Here is a 22,330-nt window from a genome sequence, read left to right as displayed (position 1 = left end):
ATATATATTAATTCATCATCACGCAATCTCCCAATGATTGCCGACAAGCTCATACGAATGGAGCAATCATCGGCATCAAGCACAATACGATACAATTCATATTATTCTTTTGCACCTCCTGTGTATGCTCTCTGTCTACGATATATATTCATGTTATGTATTCATATAAATATGTTGACTGTGTAGCATGTCATGCAGTGCAGTTGAGGTGAAAATGACATTCCAAATGTTATTCTGTGTCGTATTTTTCATTATTTTGATGCATCATCATTCCACCTCGAATGTGCTTTGACTTCTCAACAATTTTATGTTGTTTATGAGTTCAAATGGATGCCTTTTTTTATATATATTCTGTGTAGAATCTGAAATTTAGATTAAGAGATAGATCGAGAGTGGATTGGAACGTGTGGGATTGACATGAGAAGTGGAGACTTTTTTTTTACCTCAGAAAAAAAAGAGATTTTTTTTTGTTTTGTTCTCGACGAGAGAATTTTAATGGATTCATGATGAAATTTTACTGAGGTTACATGACTTTGTATGTTTAAATGATTGTTATGTCATTTTATCAGGCGATCGAGCACATTTTGTTGATTTTTAAGAGGTTTGGCTTGATTGTTGGGGTTTTGAGTGTTTTTGAAATTATTTACATGAAATTTGGTGAATAATTAATCGATTTTACAGAGAACCTGATCTTTATTACAGAGAACCTAACCTCTATTACAGAGAACCTAACCTCTATTACAGAGGACTTAACCTTAAATGCAGAGAACCTAACACTTGCTACAGAGAACCTAATCATTATTACTGAGAACATAACCTTCATTAAATAGAACCTAACTTTTATTACAGAGAACTTAACCTTCATTACAGAGAACCTAACCTTCATTACAGAGAACCTAACCTTCATTACAGAGAACTTAACCTTTATTTCAGAAAACCAAAAAACAAATGTACATAAACCCAGACACAACTTTACAGAACTCAGTCCATACCCAACAAACATTTAATACCAAAAATGCATAAATTTATTGACTTTTAACTTCCCATACCCATCTTCACCATAACATTCCATCTTTATGTTCTCTCAACCCATTTAAATCAACTTCAAAAGTCCCCCCACATTGATTAAACGTGACATTTATGTTTTGTTTTCCTGCAAAACAGCCACAAAAATGAAAATTTATTTTAACATCATCTCAAAAATTTGCTGCGAACACAAAAATTTACGTGTATTTCTTTCATCAAGCTGTAGGAAATCTTAAAAATCTGTTTTTCTCCGGAATAAAGTTGTATAATTGAGATTTATGTAGACTTTTATAAATTGAAACACATAACCCGGCTTTCATCGGATTTCATTTGCGTAGCCCGAATGTGCGTATCATCTTAGAAAAAATGCTCGATTTTTAAATTTCCTTTGGGTCGAATACGGTACACGACGGGTATAATGGAAAATATTGTGCAATATCAACTTTTATTGGCATCAATTTTTCTTTTCTCCGGTCTGAGCCACATATGTGGATATGTAGATAGAAATATGTATATACAACATGAATTTCCTCAAGCAAGACAAGACGACGATGAAAGTAAAGGAAGTAAGAAGACGAAACTTTTACATCGGGGTGGCCCATAATCAAAAGCCTTGATTTGAATTTATATGGATAAAGTGAATTTCATTTTGTATCTTGGAGAGTCATAAAGTAAACGGAATGGTTCGAAGAACGGAAAAAGGCAACCCTTATTCTCTTGGAGTAAAATTTTATTGGATATTCTTCTGTTTTCTGTTCCTTAAGATGAGACATGGGAAATATGATGAAATCGATGCATGTGTTAGAATATCTGCACTAGGAAGTTTGGACTGTCAGCAAATATTAGCTTTAATATCTTGACTGGCTTGATTCTCTGTAATAAAACAGGTTGAGTTCTCTGCAAAAGCAGTTCAATTCTCTGTAATATTTCCACCCAAAATCCCCACAAAGGAACCCCAAAAACAAAATCTTTCACCAACAAAAAGGAACAGAAAGGATTCATTTATTATTGAATTTTTGTTGCTGTTGCTGTGCTTCACAGTTTCATTACATCACTCTCTGGCATCTCCATGCAATTCAAATGATAAGAATGGATGAATTTCTCGTCCATGCCTTCCTTCGTCAATTTTTCAACTCATTCATGAGCATCAGTAGTAAAAAAAATTTCATAAAAATCCAGAAAATGTCCTTGAATGTTACTCAACATTCTTCCTTTTTTGTCATAAATGTCTTGAGATTGTTTGGAAGTCTCAGGCATGGTGGAAAGTATGAGACAAGTTGAATGTATCAAGGCAGTAGAACCAGCATAAAATGTAAGTAAAAAGAAGACAAAATGAGGATGTAAAGTGAAATAAAAGATGAAACTGAATAAGATGCGACATGCATGAAAAGGAAAAAAAAAGAAATTTTTATTTGAGTTTTATAGTTGCCATGTTTTATGTCATAAAGGAGGAAAAGTTTTACTTTCTAAGGACGAATTTATGGAAACATTCAAAGTCACTGTTTAAAGATTTACTGAATATTTGAAGCTGGAAAATCAGACATCTTTTGGACCAGTCCAATAAAAAATCAAATTTTCTACATCCACATCCCCTATGTATGATCTGATTTCCAGCAATTAGTGATACAAATTAAAATTTATGACAATAGCACCAGTTACATTAGTAAGGAACAAGGATGTCTAATTGAAATTTATTAAATTCTACAGAAGAGGGCCGAAAATGTTTCTTTTGGCAATTGCTGGCTTTTATTGCATTTTGAAACTGAATTTTAATGAAATTAATCAAATAAGGAACAGGCAAAAGGTGAATAAACATGCAAATGTTGTGTCTGGTTTACGTCTGTCGCACACTCACAACTTACTGCTTATTTTCATATTTTAAGAATAATAATGATGCAGATATTAAAATGAGGAACGTCGGTCGATCAATGTATGTATGTGGATGGAAATAAAGGGACGAAAAATATTTCCAGGAAGGGGTTGAGAACAACTTTTTGTTATCTTTACAGACGCAACAAAAAAATGACAAAATAATGAGAATTTGTAATTCATCTAATGCATTTGCTGGTTTTTGAAGAACATTTGGGGTAAGAAGGGATGAGATGTGAAATTATTAAAGTAAACAAAATGTTTCATGCGTTGGAAATGTCAATCGGTGAGACTTTTTGGTCTGTATTTGAGGTTATGTTGATGTTGGGTGACAGAATTGAAAGTAAACAGCCAGATTTGATACGAAAAGTGTAGCAGATCATCGTGGTTTACAGTTTTCTGTCAAAAAGCAATAGTAATTCATTTTAAGGACATTATGGTAAAGAGTTCAATCGCTAAAGTTGCTCAAAATCAAAAAACTCCAGAAGCTGTAACAAAATTACTCAAAAATGAAACCTTTTCAAGCCTCCGAAAATTAATTGATTCAAAAATTTTCCATAAATTCAATAAAACACCCTTCAATCTCTCCTTAAGACCTTCAATCCACCTACTACAGCCAACACGGTATTTCCTTTCATTTCTTTTCCTTCCAAGAATTTTCTCGAGTATTTTTCTTCAATATTTTTTAAGCTTAAAAAAGTGATCGAAAACAAAAATAAACTCTCACCCTTTAAGATTCTTATTTTTTGCCTATTTTTTACTGCTTCCATCACATCAGCTCTTATTTTTTTGTTGTTTCAATTATTTCTATTTTTTCTATTCTCAGAAATGTTTACGGCCGTAAAATGAATAATAACGAGAGACATGAATGAAAATAGATGCAGCAGATCTCATCAACAGGCACATCTTGGAAGAGTAGTTATGGAGATTGTGCAGATATTGAGGTGCTGGGGAGGAATGGAATCTTGGAAATCTGGAAGATTCTTGTATCAGTCAATATACAGCTTTAAGGTTGAAGATGTTGTGTTTATGTAGGTTTGAGGCAGCAGACTAGCTTGAATCAATATTTATTGTAATGGACGTGGGTTCTAAGAGGGTTATTTAGACAGTATAAAGATAATCTCAAGTTAGCTCAGATCTTAGACTCCTACTGTATCTCGAGAATCTTCTGAAATTGAGTTCCTTGTGCTTCAAGCCCCAGTAACAGTCAATCTTTCAATTATTACCTCAGATACTATTGATATCACATAGGTCTTCATACTACTCACGATATTACAAATATTGAAGCGTTTTTGAAGGTATGCTGCAAAGCATTCAAAAGATATTGATGCTCAAGTCCATCCTGAGCCGTTAAAAAATTCAAACTCTACTCCTAGCAATCCACACCATCCAAATAACCCCAAAAGGTTAACAAACTCTTAAAATATTCATTAAATAATAAAGAAATAAATAAAATTGACAATTATTGAATTTTATGGCCTGTAATTTTGTGTACCTGATTTGCTCATTTTTCTACCTCATTTGTTTGTACAGGCGTAGACAAGACTACAAAAATATACATGCACAGGTATTTATCATAACAAAATTGTCCCCATTTTTTTCACTTTTATTTTTATTCGCAGAGGCAAAAAAGTTCATAAATTTTACTTGAGTATTAAGGTCTTACGCCAGCACAGAACAAAAAAAAAATCCTTTCCTTCAAAATTGCGTAACAACAATAAGGCAACGACAGTTAATGTACAGTGCGTGAGCCAGAAATCACAGTAGGTAGTAAAAAAAAATTCTGTACAGATTTTTATCAATCGCAATTCTTTTTTTTTTACATTCAATAAATTTTTTGTTCCTTGCTTCTTCGTTTTGAAGGTGCCCGAGAAATGTATGGATTTTTTCAGCTGACTGTGGGTGTTGTTAAAGTGATTGCTTGACATGTTGATGAATGGAATTTGTTGATTTTCAGTGGAAGTATCGAAAAAATAAAGGCTGATAAGGAAGTCGGGTTGAATTTGGTTTGAAGTTGAAATTAATCAAATTTGAGGATTTTTTTTTGGAGGGTTTAAAGGTGAATATTGAATTGTTTAGTAAAAATGTGAGTTATGAGGGTTCTATTGATGATTAAATTGTTCTATTTATGATTAGACTGTCTCTAAGAGTAGATTATGGATGGTGTAGGGTACTCTAAGAATCAATGTAGTCACCAATGCTATAGTTCCCTTAATATGTGATTTGAACGTGATTTCAGGGTTCTAATGATGATTAACAGGTTCTTAGGTGTAGATTATAGATACTGTAAGGCATACTAAACAGCATGCTAGTCACCAACACAAGAGTTACCTTAGTAGGTCATTAAAACATGCTTTTGGCAATTTTGACCGTACCAAACCCTCGAAACATCAGTTTATCTCTAGAATCATTGACTAAACATTAAAATATGACAAGGCTTAGTTTTCACAGCGTTTTCAGTCCCCAAACCTCCACATGAACTCCTCGGTTTCACAGAAAAAAAAACTTTTAAATCATGATTTATTGAATCTTTCTTTTCCTCTTTCATACTTTCTTTTTTATTGTGTTATGAATCATAAAAAATTTAATTTTAAATTAAATTGAAAAAAAAAGGAGTACGTTGAGTACCCCCAAAAGCAGCTCAATCCATTCTTTCATCAAATTTATCAACCTTTATAAGAACATTTTTCTTTCAAATATTTATTTAATTTCATTCCAAATGTGAACAAACACGAGTAATGAAAAAAATAAGACTTTCCCAAAAGGCTTCTTTAAAATTTTATTGAATTATTTAAGAATCATAATGTGGAGTCAATGGAACACCAGGGAGATCACCCGATGTGAAAAAAAGGGAAGGAAAAAATTCTAGACACAATCTAATAAGCAACACGGATGGAAGAAAAAAACACCCACGTAATGAAATTTTTTCCTTCTTTTTCCTTCAAAGAAGCAAAAAAAAAAATCGAAAATCCCTTCGTGAATATTGCATTAAGGAAGAGCAAATAAAGTAATGCGGATTTATGTTGCGGAGAGCAATTTTTCCTCATGGAATTGACTTGCCGCATGGACAATTGCTACTGTCTACTGTCGTTCTATTTTGCTAATAGACACAATATATAAATAGGGAGGATAAAATGTAAGTAAAGTAAATTCTCTTAGAGGAAGGAAATGATTTTTGTCCTGAGGGGGATTTTGTGAGGTTTTGGAGGATGTCCTAAGGATTTTGGGGGGATTTATTGGAAATCTTCATGGAAAATTGGTAAAATCTCTGATTTAATTTAGGACAAGCTTAAAATTTCAATTTTTGGGGCTTATGCCATTAAGATTCATGTTTGAGAATCCCTAGGGTCAATTATCAGGGAATCCCTAACCCACACTACAGTACAAATGAGGATTCTGTCCACAATAACCTAGAGTACCTCAATATGCTCCCAAAAATCGAGCATCCTTAATAAATTCGCTCAAAATTCTCCACAAAGGAGATAAATCGCATGTGCACAGGTCGACAGTGATTGAGCTTCACATTCTGTGATTGAAACAAATGGTTATTGGCTGCTAACATGGTCGATAGAATAAATTTACTCCAATGTAATGTACAAAAAAATCTTAGCTTATTATGACTATATTACTCACCGTGTTGTATTTGTTTCAAACGGCTCGGCATAAATATTCCTAACAGGTGGCACACGACGTGGCAATGGCGGTGGAATTGGATTATAATTATCCATAATTGTATCACATTCCTGGTACTTCATCGATTTCATCGTCATTGTGACGGGAATTTCTTTTCGACCTTAAGAAATTTGTGTTGGATTTTTCTCGTTGAAAAGAAAAATTTTAATTTTTTTTTTTGAGGTTATGGGGAATTTTAGGGCATAAATTGTGACATAATTCTTGAAAATGATATTTGAGAGAGATTTCCCCACTCTACAAATTATTTATATTTATCATAATTCAGACCTCAAACACACTGATAAATGAAATTTAAAAATAAAAAAAAAATCTCAATTTCACTTAATCAAAAAAGATGAAAAAATGAAAAAAATTTCATGTAATTCAATTTTCGTTGTGTTTATTAAATTTAATTTGCACTCTCCACACACTGTCGACGGAGAATATAATTTATGAATGTCAAATATTTTATGTATGTCTGTAAATTAAATACATTTTTTTTTATTCTGCTCCTCGACCTGTTCACTATATGGAATTTATTGTGCTCTATATAACACTATCACGGGGAAAATGATACACTTGACTTATAAATATTTAATACATATATTTTTTAAGCACACGCATATACAGATTTTTTTTTATATTTTTAATTGTTCACTTGCACACATATCCAAAAAAAATATATTTTTTTTTTATATTTTCATTCCATAAATTCACGTTGGAACTCGGCAGGCTGCAAAATAAAAAATAAAAAACAGAAAATTAACAAGCAATTAATATGAGAGGAAAATTATTTTTTTTCGTGAACATTTCTTTATGCCATTTCGCAATGATTTATAATGTGCCATTATGAAATGACTCGCTCGGCCTTCTTCCTCCTTTTTTTTGGGTTTTTATTAGGGTTCGTAAAAACTGTATGCGCATATGCGTGCATACGCATACACATGCATATATGCGCATAAATATGCATTGTTTGCATACAATTGTTTGCATACAAATTAATAATTTTTTTTTGATTTTTCAAGATTTTTTAATATTTAACTTTTACAAACCTCTAGAAAGTGTGTTTTTTAGCATTAACTTTCTAATAATAAGTTAAAAAATCAAGAAAATGTAATTTTCTCAGTTAATTCTCATATTTTAAGAAAAAAAAAAACCCTATAAAATCTAATGCTCTGTATCATTTTTTAAATTAGAATAAAAAACCTTAATTAACACATTTTTCCGTGCAATATGAAAGAAGTTAGGATGAAAAAGTCTGAAAAATATGATTTTCATCTCCATTTTTCATTTACCAGATTAAAAAATGATTTTAAATGAATTAATAATTTAAATTTGTATGCATTTGTATGCATTGTATGCGAATACTGTATGCGCATACATTTGTACTGTATGCGCATGTATGCATGCATATGCGCATATTTGTCGAACCCTAGTTTTTATGATAAAGAAAGAGGCTTGAAAGTCCCTTAAAGCGTTTTATGTTTCGTTTATTTTATTCAGTGTCAGGAAATATTTGTAAAGAGTCTTTCTCTTTTGGTGCTGTTTGCTGTTGGTTGTTGCAGATGATAATGAAGCTGGATATTGTGGAAATTTGGAGCAGATTGTCGTTTTTTGGGGAAATTTTGAGGATTGTTGGTTTAAAATTCATGTTTTATCACACAAATTTTTACACACAAAAATAGACATCAGACCATCTAAATTGGACATTGGACCCTATGCATACGAGTATTATTGACCATCAAACCCCTGATCACCTTAGTTGAACACCGGACTCGAGAAATCCCCATCAGACTCAGCAAAATGCTCAGTAGACCATCATAATTCACCCCAGACACCCAAAATCCACATCAGACCCCAAATCATCAATTAAATCTTCAAAATATTCATCAATTATTCAAAGCATTACTCATCATGTCCATAATGCAATAATGCGCCTTAAGACCCACCTCAAATAACCTCATCCACATTCCACACCCAACTTTGCATCTTTACTTTATGTTGTTTCTCATTCATTCTTTTATTTTTTTTTATTTTTTCAGCTTTCAAGACAATTAAAGTCAGTGCGAATTACAATGAAAAAGCGGCACTTTACAAAATTATCATCTCGACGCTTAATTGACCATAAAAATTAAGAAGAAAAGAAAATATATCGCATAAAATTAATGTTGTGCAAATTATATTTTTTGTCTACATTTTAAAAAGAAGTTAATTCTTGGGAAGTGAATGAGAATGGCAAGTGCAGAAAAAGGGGGAATTGGATTTTGAAGGTTCTGGTGAGATTTGTTGGGTTTTGAAAAAATTTAAAATTTTTTTAATTTTTCAAATTTTCAATTTTTTAAATTTTTAAAACATTTTTTAAATAAAATATATTTTTTTAAATTTTTGAAAAAATTTTGAAATCTTTTTAATTTAAGAAAAGAATTTTAATATTTTTTTAATTTTGAATTTAATCTTAAAAAATTCAAATTTCAATTTTATTTTAAATTTTAAATTTTATTGAATTTTCTAATATTTTAAATTCTTATTAAAGTTAAATTCAATTTTATTTTAATATTTAACTCTTTTAAATTCTTCAAATTTGCACACCCTGCACATTTCTCTTTCTAAACAGAATCTTTTCATAGACTAGACTTGCATCATTTCCTTAATACAAATAAACATTAACAATAATGTAAATGAAGATGAAGGCAAAAGAAATGAATGAGAAAAAAAGTTTATTTTTTTAATTTAAATTAAGCATCCCAAGAGTGATATAAAAGTGTGATTTTTCTGTGTGTACGAAAGGGGAAATGAGCAGCAATGAAACTTCTGTCTTACCTCGATAAATGTGAAAATTATTTCATTACATAAATATTAAACAACATAAATTGAAAACTTTGGGATAAGTAATGAATTTATATGGTAAAGGGACATAAATTTTACGATTTTGGGTAATTTAATTGGGGTAATTAAATTAATAGATAAAGTTTTAGTGGATGTGGGGTTGAATTTAGGTGATTTTAGTCTGATTTTCAACCTGATTCTATCAAATTTGAGTTAAATATTGCGATTTTTATCTAAATGTGCCTACACAATGACGTCAGCGCAGCATCACGCCGTACCATCAATACAGCAACCCAGCAAATACGATGTGATGCACATTTAATCGACTTTACTCTTCTAAACCCAATCAAAGCAGCAAAAACCCATCTCAACACCCCACAAACTTCCATAAATTCTTAAATATTTCATTCAAAATTACAAAACAAAGTCCAAAGCCTGTAAGCAAAAAAAAAAAAATTAAATTCCTAACAAAATTCATTAAACTGGCTTCAAACTTTTTCCAAGGTTGTCTACCTCCTCAAAACACCCAAGAGCTATCAAAATCAAAACATGTAAAGGACGAAGAAAATGTAAAATTCCAAAATTCATCTTAAAATTCTAAGTGAAGATTATGAAATTTCTTCAGTGTCTCAAATAAACATTAAGAAGCTCACAAATTTTATGCATTCAGGAAAAATATTTATTTTGATGTGAAGTAAATGTAAAATTATTAAGAAGTATTTTAAAGCACTTATAGGATTATTACTGTACAGTGGAAATATTTTGAGAATTTTGCAATGGTTTTTGTTGGAAGGAACTAAAGATTTTGAGAATTTTGAGAATTTTGACAATTTTAGACAAAATTTTGTCAATTTTTCCAATAATTTTAAAGAAATTTCCCTCAAAACATCCAAAAATCTCCACAAAACCTTCAAAAAATCAACCAACAAAACTTGCAGCTTGTCACAAAAATCTCAACGAATCCTTTCTTTCCCTCAAGGGTGGAATCATTCAATCCACATTTGAATACATATTCATAAATATTTTTAAGCATTTACATTCATCTTGTCTTCCTCATCTTGAGAGAAATTTCATTCCATTCAAATGTGTTGAATATTTATTTCTAAAGCAGAAGAAAATTTCATTCCTTAAGTTGAGTTTTGAGCAGTCAAAATGGAATTTTGTAATGAAAATTTGAGGAAAATCTTGAGAAATGGATTTTTTTTCTGTGGTTAGTAAGAAGGTTTTGGATTTTTTGGAATGAATTGTTAAGGTAAATACAGGGGTAAATATTAAGGATCCTGTAAGTTAGACGAAGTGAAAATCCAGGAACCAGGACAGCGTAACTCAGGTTTTTGACCAGATTGAATGAAATCAAGGTTCAAGTCAACATAGAACCAGATTTTCGGCAATTTCTATGCCGTGTGGTTTCGAGAAATCGGAATAAAAAAAAAATCCGATTCCACGTCTCTGATTTTAACCGAATTCGGTTCCAAGTCGGGGTAACGGCCAGCTGGTGGCGGATTTTGGATCGATTTGAGTATTTTTCAAGGAACAATCCCATAATTGCCTCAATTAAATAACCCAAAAACCTCCTTAAACTCAAACAATCCACAATAATCCACCTATCCAATCAATCAATCCTCTCAAAAAAATAAAAATTTTCCAACTCATTATTCAAATTTCCAAGAAAATCAATAATTATGTTCAAAAGGAATATTGGAACTCCATTTACACGAACACATTCATTATCTCATTCATAATGGATTGAAACAAACAATTACATATTCAATTAATTAATTAATCATATTATCTACAATCAAATAGAATGAATGAGTGAATTGATATCGATTGATTGTGGAAACATTTCTTTTTTTTTGAGGTTTCATTGAGAATTAAACAGTGTGAAGAGTCTAGATAGTATTGGGATTATGTATTATGTAATTAATGTTAGGTTGTTCTAATTAAAAGGTGAGTTTAGGTGATTAAAGTCGATGTAGTCCAAGTCAGGGGTGTCCGAGCCAGCAACAGAGTCAAATGGAAAGCGTTCTGTTGCTGGAAAGCTCCACGTAGGAACATGATTGCAATAAGTAAGTAAATTAGTCTCAGTCCGAAGTGATTTTGACTTCGGCAATATCCGGTCTTGCGTCATCTTATGGACTAAATGTTCCTGATGTCATGACCCAGACCGAGACATTCCGGAAGAATTTGTCGAGACCGAGACTTCAAGAATCTTACTATGGACTCTATTTCCTGAAATTCCACCCCATGTCCCTCTTTTTAAGTCCATTCAACTTTATCAAAAAGTATGAAAAATTTCAATAATCATTCCAAAAAAATTCAATAAATTATCCAGTCATTAAACAAGAGACAATCAAGTCATCGACATTTTTTATCGGCAAATATTTTAACTTCCACAACGAAAAAAATTCTCATTAAAATCCAGTCTGTCAATTGCAATTATTTCATCTGAATATTTTTCTGTTCATTCTGTCTGCTCATTCAATTTTTCCAAAAATAAATCTTTGGAATAAATTACCCAGAATTGTGTTTTTTTCCTTGATTCTCTTGATTAACTGTTTTGTCACAAAATAATTCAAAAGAAAAGTCACAAGAGGAAATTTTTTACTTCCTTTATTTTCATTTTTTTTCCTCTCGTCGTCGTAAAATTTATTTTTATGAAAAAATTCTCTGCTGCTGTTTTTTGTGTTTTGTGTGCCTCTTTTTGGACAAAAAAAAATGTTCATTTTGAGTCATTATGTTGGAATGAGCTGATGCTTAAGATTATTTACGTTGTGAAAATTGAATATAAAGATGTCGTGGTGTGATTGTTGATGATAATGGGGGGATTGGGAGGTCTGTGGACGGTGTGGTTGATGGAGAATTGGATTTTGGGAAGATTTGAGTCGATGAAGTCGGAATCAACTTCCAGTGCTGCTCTAAAGTATGAAATGCAGTGAATTTTTGAATTATTTTGAGAAATTTTGAAATTTTCCTCTTCCAAAAAATCCGAAATTGAGTTTTTCTTCAAAATCCGGAAAAATTCATCCAATTTTCCCAAACCTCACCCGACTGCCCCCAAAAAATCACAAAAATATCCCCGACTTAATTCACCGAAATGACTTTTTTTCCACTCGAATTAAGAAGGTTCATTCTACTTAACTCCTTAATGACGTATTTATCTGTTTTAAGTCTTTAAAAAGATTTCTTTATTTTTTCACATCTTTTTTTTTTGTGTCTTTTCCGTTCCTCCTCAACCGTCTAATTAAATTTTCTCGTGAAAAATTATTCAAGATTAAAAATAAATTTTTGCCAATTTTTCATCGTCGTGAGTTTAAGCAAATATAAAAAAAACTCAATGTAGCAAAAAATAATCAAATTTAAAATACATATTTCATTTTCGAGTACCCGCAAATAAGCTCATTGTGAGCGAGAACAATTTGACCCTATTAAATGAAATTGAGGAAAATTTCTCAAATCGATTTTATTTTTTTGCTTGGCGGTATTTTATTGAGGGTAATAAAAAAAGTATAACACGAGTGTAGATTTGAAGTGAAAATAAAGAGTCACACGTAGAAATAGAATTGGTTGTTTTTGGTTTGGATTGCAACAAGTTGATCTCCTCCCAATTGTGACTTTTTGGGGGTTTTATTGATTTCTTTATAGAATTTAAAATAGAATTAAGTTTTAGGTGAAGTTAAGCCGGGTTTAGTCAAGAAATCTGTAAGTTATAAGGAGATTAAGATGATTTTGTATTCGAATTATTCAAAAAAATTGTGAAAGTATTGAAATTTTTGTAGATTTTTAAGAAATTTTTGGAAATTTTCTAAGAGATTTTGAGAATTTATTCAAAATTCAAACTAAATTCGCTAGCTTAATAAGCTTAACTCCACAATTTAAAAAATAATCTCTACCCAAATTTCCATAATTCAAACTAAATTCGACCCCAAAAACTCTCACCACAAACTCATTAATTCTCCAAATAAAAATCATCTCAAACTGAAACATTTGCTGTCCAACAAACACACAAACACAATTTCCTTTTAGGAAATTAAGCTATCAATACAAAATTTCACCCAAAAAAAAGTTCTCAGTAGCAAAAAAACATCCACAATGACCTCTTATTAAGTGCAATTGGTGCTCAAAACAAATCTTTTTTGATATATTTTGTGAGAGAATCCCAATTTTTTCTCACCAAATTCAGTACTCAATGCTCTCAATTTCATGATAAATGGAGACTTTTTATTGAGCATAATCACTAACATTATTCAATTTGAATCAATTTAATTCATTAGATGAATTTTTCTCATTTTTACATCTATTTTGGTATAAGAAAGAATATTTTAATAAACATGATGATGATGATCATCATTGTGAGATGTTTACAGTAATTTATGTAACGTAAATAAATGAATCGTTATGCACATGGCCCAAGACACACACAAGAATAAAGAAGATGAGAAGAAATAAGAAGAGGAAATTGAAACCGACTAATTAAGAATGGAAATTTCTCTTACATAAATCACAATGTTCAATGAATTTGGACATAAATCTTCATTTTTTGGATGAGGTATTTCGTTTTTTTTGGGGGGAATTAAAATTATGAAATGTTTTTTGGAAAAGAATTTTTTCATGGATTTGTTCATTTATGACGTTGTTTAGCTGTGGATTGGGGAGATTCCGGATGTTTGTGACGTTAAATTAAAAGTATATTTGACTTAAAATTGTGCAAATTGGTACAAAATATTCTATCGACAGTTAGGACTGCTTTGGTTCTATTTTAATTGGATTGCATAACAGCACTAGGCATAAAACGTATAACTTTAGGAATTTTAGAGTCTATTTTAGGATTTTTATCTCTAAAACAATCAACAAATTGAACAATTTGACTAAATAGAAGGAATAGGACCAGAAAATTGCTTCATGCTTGCAGAGCACTATTTAATTATTTTTTGCTACAATAGCTCAAATATCCCACTTAAAATAACCGTCATTTCTACTCAACCCCAAAAAAAATCCTCAAATACTTTCCATCCTTTCAACAAAAAAATTACAAAATTCTTTCAAAACATAAAAATTCGAACCTGATCTCACACAGAGACACACAAAACAGACAGAAAAAGTAGACCCTGACCATGCACAAATCAATTTTGTGAAGTTTATTATGAAAGATGAGAGCTAAAAAAAATGTTTATGAAAATGAAGATTGCTGGCGGCAGTGACACGTGAATGTTACAAGAAATATATTTTTTTTGTGTCGTGTTTTTTGCTTCCGTTTTGAATTTTTCTAGAGAATTATTGATTTTTATCTTTTTGATAAGTTAATGATTATGTTGAGTTGTTGAGGAATGGCAAATTTTGAATGTTTTTGGATTAATTGAATTTTTGTAATTTTGTTATTTTAATAATTTTAGGATTAAGACTGTATTTAGACTTGTATTATAGGGATATTGGGTTTTTTGGGTGTTGGGAATCCTCTTATTCCCTCAAATATACGTTACTGAATCAAACAGAGACCTTGTTGTCATTTAATAAGAATTAGATCATTTTAAACTACAAATTTAAGGATTGGACCCAACTAGGACCTTACATAAGAGATTTGAATCCAATAAACATCCTTAAGAGCTCTGCAAAATTCCCAAAATTCACAAAAAATGTTTAAGTTCATTTGTGACTAAATAATCAACAAAAAAAAACTCAAGAATTCTCCTCAAAACAAGTTCTCATTCCTTATATAAGAGAAATCATACCGTAGCAAATCACAGAAGGAACTAAATAAAATTCTCAGAACGTCCTCAGGTAAAGAATTTAACACAAAAATAGAAAACAACGTTTATTACACAAAAAGGAACCGAAAATCTCATCATAGCTTCACAATTGAGTACACAAAAAAAATTCTTTTTTTTTTCGCAACATCAAAAAGAAACTTTTTTAAAAATTTCTAACGGAATTCCATAAAATTTTTTTTTATTTTAACTCAATTTAAAAAAATATTTCTTTTTTGGTATCAACGCTCGCATACAGAACATAATTAATAACTTATCGCCATATAACTCAATGAAATTCGATTGTTTGTGCTGTGAAAAATTGTTGAATGAAGAAAATAAGAAGAGAATTTCATCTACAACATTCGTTCATTAGATATATATATTTGAAAGAAGCTGCTTTGATGATAAATAATGATTCATTATTAACACGATTTTTATTCGATAAAGAAGAAATTTCATTTATCATTTTTTTTTTTTATATATTTAATTTCATTATTTTGAGTAGGGGTGTCGATTATTTGGGTTTTCAGGATTTGTACAAATCCCAAATACCCAAATCCCAGGACCCCAAGTACTTGTACAAATCCCAAATCTCCAATAAGAACAAAATATCATTATAAATAGGCGTATTTTCTGGGATTTTAGGCCAACGCATCTAGATGCAAGTCAAATTTTAACCATATATTGTTATTTACTATTGTAAATCTTGTTTAAAATCCCTAAAACTGCGATTTTTCACTTGATTGAATTTTCTCAAATAGGTCATAAAACTCTCGAAAAACTCTATTTATCTTGATTTTTTTTAATTGCAAAAAATGGCAATTTTGGCCAACATTTTCTTAAAAATTTCAAAAATCCTGGAAAGATATGGCTTTTCACCTCAAATTTCTTTTATCAAGGTGAAAATTTATGAAAATTGTAATTTTTTGACAGGATCTTCCTACACTAAATTGAAAAAGTCTCGTAAATGGAATTTCCACTATGATATACTTAAAATTAACCAAAACAAATTTTCATATATAATAAAAATGCATTTTTAACTACGAATCGGCAAAAAAATGCCGATCTGTAGTTTTTTTGGCCAACCCTAAATTTTTCTTATCAAATATTTATGAAAATTGATGAAAATATTAATGAATAATAAAATTTTGAAGAACTAAAAAAATAATAATATGAAAAAATATAAAAATTACAAAAGTCCTCGTGTTATTGATCGAGGGACTTAAGCGCATTTTTGTCCCAGCGATCAGTAATTGATTAATAAGTCAGTTTCAGACCTACAAAACGAGATCCAGTAAGTTTCAGATCACTTCCAGACCCACAAAACAAGATCCAGTAAATTCCAAGTCACCATACTAGAAATTTAAGAACTTCATCATTTAACGGATTTTTATTATTCAAACCACATAACGGTCATAAAAAATTCAAACTTTGTTCAGCAAACACTGATTAAACATCGAAAAACATTGAAGAACACTGTAAAACAATGAAAAAACGTGTTGTTGTTTTTGTTGTTGTTATATATGAAAATGAAAATTTGTTAATTATAGCATTTATGCGTAGATTTGAAACTTTTTAATGCTCGTGGCCGCAATAACTTTATGGAACTGATATTTTAAAACCATTCCGAGCTCTCTACGATGTCTAGATAAAAAGTTTTTAACGTCAGCCGAACAGACATACATTGTGTCTTATTAAGCTACCTTTTTGAAAAAAATTTCAACTTGGGTCCAAAACCCAAGTACTTGGGGTACCCCAAATCCTTACAAATTACCCCAAATCCCAAATACTTGGGATTTGTAATCGACACCCCTAATTTTGAGCATATCTTGGTTGATTTGATCGAATGAATAAAGTTCTTCTTTGTAGGGATTTGGAGTTAGGAGATTGAACTCTTGTGGAGGTTATTGAGAAGTTTTTGAAGAATGGACAATGATAAGTTCTTTAATATATTGTGAATAATTCGAAAATTTCTTAAATTGAAGTGAACTTTAAATGTATTAAATTTCAAATTCAAGTTTTAGAAAATTAGAATTATTAAGAAAAGTTTCAATTTTTCAGAGAAATTTTTATGTTTATTAAAATTTGAAAATTCTTGAGTATTTTTTAAAATTTGAGAAATTTTTAAGTTTATTTAAATTTGAAAATTCTTGAGTATTTTTTAAAATTTGAGGAAAAATTCGAAAAAATTTAAATTTTTTACAATAAAGAAATTTTTAATTTTCTTGAAATTTGATAAATTTTGAACTTTTTTCAAATTTGAGAAGATTACAATTTTTGTTGATATCTAAGAAAATTTCAACTTTTTTTGAATTTTAGAAATTTTAAATTTTAAGAAATTTAAATTTTTTTTTGAATTCGAGAAATTTTGAAAATTAGAATTCAAATTAGAATTTCACAAAAAATTGAAATTTCATTCTTTCAATTTTGAAAAGTTTTAAACATTTCTTAATTCCTTTTCAAATAAAATTCTGTCAAAATCTCAACAAGTGGTCCTCCTTTTATATTGTATTAAGATTAAGATATCATTATAAAAATTTTATATCATTTTTTTCATCTTCTTACATCCAAAATAATACTCAAGATATCAAATTAAAACGCAAAACATTATTATTTTTAATATTCTTCATCAGAATCGATTCCTCTCTCTCTTCTCATTCTTTTTCATCTCTTTTTTTATCTCATATTTACTTTTGAATGTTGTTTGAGAACAGAATTGGAGTTAATAGCAAGCATTACAACGAGTGCAATGCAATGCGAGATTCTCCATCCATTTAAGAAGTTAATTTAATAAAGAGAAATATATATAAAAAAAAGTTGAAGCATTTTACTGACAGCCTTGAGTGTGTGGTACTTATCATTAAAGTATATGCTTTTTAATGTGACACAAAACAGACAAGACCATTAAATTTTATGCGAATTTTCTGTTTTTATGGATCTTTTTTTTTTTCATTCTTTACTTTTTATCTTTCACCAAAAAATACACAAGAAAGATTCTGTCATTTTTTGCTTGCTTGCTGCTAATCCTTGGATGAAGTTTGCGAGAGAATTTTGTTTGCAGCTTGCTTGTTTGTTGAACTTTTGTGGAAGATTTTTAAAGTAATTTTCGAAAGATTTTTTTTTTTTTTTTTTAAATTATTGCAACAGTTTTGAAGGTTTTTTGTACTGATTTAATTTGATTTTTTTGTATGAAAGTTTATTAAAATTTGTAAAAATTGTCAGAATTTTATTCCAATTTTCAGAACATATTTTAGAAATTAGTTGAGATATTCAGAAAATATTTAAGAAATTTATCAAAATTTGTAAAAAAATTCAAAAATTTATCGAAATTTTCATATAAAATTTCGGAAATTTGTAGAATTTTTTTAAAAATTTTCAGAAATTTATGTTAAATTTTTGAATTGAAAATGTGAAATTTGAGACTTTCTGACTCATTTCTGAATTTGAGTTAGACTCAATCTTAAAATATATGATTTGGTCAATAATATCGTTCAACAATTGAAAATGCAGTAGTCTGGGCATCATTGGCTTTGTCTTTGCTTTTCTCACATAATGGTTCCACTTAGCACCCCCTTAATCCAATTCTTCACACATTTTGAACATATGTCAATTTTGTCATCAATTTAAATAATTTCCGGACAAGAAACGACGTATAATTAGCCAAAAAGCAAGCTCAAGGTCATCATGGCTCTGATTCCAGGCCTGATTCAATGAAATTTGACTTAAGGCTAGAGTAGAGCTCGAAGTCGACTGTAATTTTGCATGGAAAAGTCGACTTAAGTCAACTCAATTTCATATAATATTCGAGTCGACTTCAAGCTCTGAGTCAGAGTCAAGTCGACCTGATCTCCAATTCACAGCATTTTTTTCTAACTCATATGCTTTCCGGAATTTAAAATTGCGAAAAATCAAAATAAATTGCCTTCAATTTAAAAATTTGTCTTCCACAACTCATAACTGACTAACCGGCTTTCTCAGACATATTTCTCACAGTCACTAAAATCACAAAATTCACAAAAATCAACAAAAAACTGCCATGAAATTAACTCACAAAAAAAATTAATTTTCTCATCACAAAAAATTTATTTTTGGACAATTTACTGTTTAATTTTGCCAGGTTTCATCCTCAATATTCCTTAAGTCATAATTTTCATTCAAAGACGAGATAAGTAAATGAAAAGAAAATAAAACTAGTTTGAAGCAGGTAGAAAATTAGTTCCAATAATCCCAATTTCATCTTCAAGTGATTGTTTAACATTTTGACATAAACACACTGAAAAAAAAGGAGCAAATATTGGCAAGAAGGTTTCGAAATTCCAGAATGTTGAAATGAATCCGTTGCATGAGGTTCGGTTCTGTTGTGTATTTTCAGGATCATGAACTTGTCATGGAGTGTGTTGAATTTGTAAATTAAGTGTGTATAGGATGTAATTTTATATTTTTTGGGATGATTCTAGAGTAGGCAATTGTATATTGTGACTGATTTTAAATTGAGGAATTATTGCAAAATTAATTTAAATTGAAAATATCGGAATTGTTGTGATTGTTAAATTTACACAAAACGTGAGATTTTGTAGTTTGGGGAGATTAAGAGATTTAGAGTCAGCTGTCGGTAATTTTTTATTGGCATTTTTTGTGAAGAAAATGAAGATTTCGATTTTTAAATTTTTTGTTGAAATTTTAAATTTAAATCATTTTTTTTTTCAATTTTTAAAAAAATCCAATTCATGACTTCTGTTAATCTTGCAAAATATTAATTATTGCCAATTTTTAATAGCAAATAATTTTAAAAATTGAGAATATTCAAAATTTGAATTTTGCAATATTTTTTGCGCACTTTTCTTAAAAGAAATTCTTGAAAAATTCTCGAATATTTGAAAAAATTCTTTCAAAAGATTTCAAAATTTTTACAATTTTTTGGTCAAATTTCCATTAAATATTCGTTATTTATATTCAAAATCATTGACAGTCTTCATTATCAAGTGACAAAATTCCAAGAAACTTGAAAAAAACTGAATAGAAAAACAATTTTTTCTTTGCAAAAATTCATTCAAATTTCCAAGTCCAATATCAATTTCACATCAAATCTGACAAATTTTTCCTCAAGAGAATTTTCCTTTTTTGCTCCTTAAAAATTTCCACTGAACACTAAAATCCAATATATAACGATTTTTGTACATAAAAATAAAACTTTTTTCTTTTCTCAACTTTTTTAAGTAGTTTTTGTTACATTGCGAATTGACAATAAGAAAAACTTGTCCAGTAATGGATATTATTATTATTATATATTTTGGGGAAACTAACACTGTTTTCAAACTGAAAGACACTCCATTGATTTTCTCGTCTTCTTTTCTTCTCACTTTTTTTTTTTTCACTAACAAAAAAACTTGATCGATATTTTTATCGCCTTGATTTTTTTCTTCTCTTCCTTCACTTTTTATTATTTTCAATTTTTTTTTTCCTTTTTAAGTTTTTTCCTTTTTTTAATTTTTGAGAAGAATTTTTCTCCAAAAAGAATATTTTTCAACACTTTTTATCCTTCACTTAAGTTTAATCACACGCGATGTGATTGATAATAATTTTCTCTGTTTTTTTTTTACTTAAATTGTAAAAATTTCTTCACTTTTTTTCACTAGAATACGCGACAAAAAGTTGTACGACCGATTCTTACGACGGCTAACGACACATTGAGGATGGTGAGAAATGATTGTATGAAGAGGGTCTGTGTGAGATGTATGGAGAAAAACATTGGAAAGGAAAGTGGATAAAACATTCAGTGTAAGTTGAAACAATGGATAAACATTTGATATATGCAATGAATATATTTATTAGTGTTTTATCGATGTTTTGTGAAACATTCGAATGTTTTTGGATGTTTTATGTTGTTGTTTACTTTTGAGGGATTGAAACAGTCACAAATACGGATGAAGAAGAAGCATTGAGCAATGAAAATGTTTATAAACATTAGACTAGGATTTTGAGGAAGTTAATTTCTTTAACATTCTTTAACATTTGAATTTTGACAAATTAAATCAACAATTTAACAAATTTTTTATTTTTTTTTACAATTTGAGTCATTACTTAACAGTTTTCTATCAAAATAAGTCATTGATTTAGAATAAGATAAAATTGAAGTAATTTTTTATCGAGTAGAGTTTTAGCGACCTAAACCCATGCTTGGTTCCGTTGTTTCTTAAGTAAATCTGCGACTTTATAATTCAAGTCATGTTAAGTCTCAGAAATTAGCAAGCGGAAGCCAGAAATATGGCCAGTTTCACGCGATATCTGAGTAAGGCATTAGATCACAATTGAACTGTACAGCCAGCAAATTCAATAGTTAAGTCATGTTAAGTCACTCCCTAACAAGCAAGGTGTATGCTTTCATATTACAAAACGACCACAACGGTACCTAAAATCAGCCTCTCTGCCTATTAGCGACTGCTTTGCTATTTTTGTCAAATCAAATCATTTCTTCACAATTTAAGTTGTTGCGTCATAATTGATACAATTCAAATTTATTTTAATTTTATTTATTCAAAATTTTATCTTGTGACGTATTTGAACATCCTATTATAATAAGGAAAATAAGAGTATATACGAGAATAAAGTAGAATAAACAAGAATAAGCAAAAATAATTTCCGAGAACAAGCATTTAAATTATAAATGAGTTGATATTTATAGAAAATTTAATGAAGCTTGAAGTATTTTTTGTTTAAAATTTGAATATTATTTTGAAATATTTCTAAGAATTAATAAATTATTGAAAAGTCAGTCAACAATATGATTGTCGAACTTCTTATTATTGATTTTTAACAATTTTTGTTGAACTCAAGTTGAACTGTCAAATTAATGAGCGTTGAAAAATTCTCTGAAATTTGATATATATTCAAGAGAAACGTAAATAATGCAACTTCCAATTATTAATGACAATTTATTTACACGACTCACCATAAAGACTTCAATAAATCACGTTAAATACTTCAACATATTCTCTACACTCAATAATAATGTTAAATTAAGTCAAAAGTCCACAATATGTCATTCCCTGTCCTTATCAACCTCTACAATCTTCTATATCCATCAATAAAATTTCATCCCTCCAAAAAATAACAAACACAAAATCAACCACGTGTAAAATAAACTTCAAGTGACCCATTTATTATTTGACATAAAATTTTTCAATATCCAT

At 29.6% G+C, this 22,330-nt stretch overlaps 1 protein-coding gene across 2 annotated transcripts in view; it reads right to left on the bottom strand.

Annotated features, from left to right (window-relative positions):
- Positions 1–20,815, bottom strand: part of LOC139095135 (teneurin-a-like) — a 177,053-nt gene extending 156,238 nt beyond the window's left edge. Inside the window, exons 1-3 of one of the 2 annotated variants that reach the window (XM_070646398.1) lie at positions 20,445–20,815; positions 7,061–7,300; positions 6,529–6,865 (exon numbers count right to left, since the gene is read on the bottom strand). In XM_070646398.1, the coding sequence (XP_070502499.1) occupies positions 6,529–6,665 (137 nt within the window). In that variant the 5' untranslated portion in view covers positions 6,666–6,865; positions 7,061–7,300; positions 20,445–20,815. Of the gene's footprint in view, positions 1–6,528; positions 7,301–20,444 lie in introns of both variants that reach the window. The other variant, XM_070646399.1, reaches the window with a different exon arrangement.
- Between the last annotated feature and the right edge of the window lie 1,515 nt (positions 20,816–22,330).

Source organism: Chironomus tepperi, unplaced genomic scaffold (assembly GCF_022539635.2).
Source record: "Chironomus tepperi strain 1889 unplaced genomic scaffold, CSIRO-AGI_Ctep_v1 contig_359, whole genome shotgun sequence".
Taxonomy (NCBI): domain Eukaryota; kingdom Metazoa; phylum Arthropoda; class Insecta; order Diptera; family Chironomidae; genus Chironomus; species Chironomus tepperi.
This window is presented reverse-complemented; position numbering and strand designations above follow the sequence as displayed.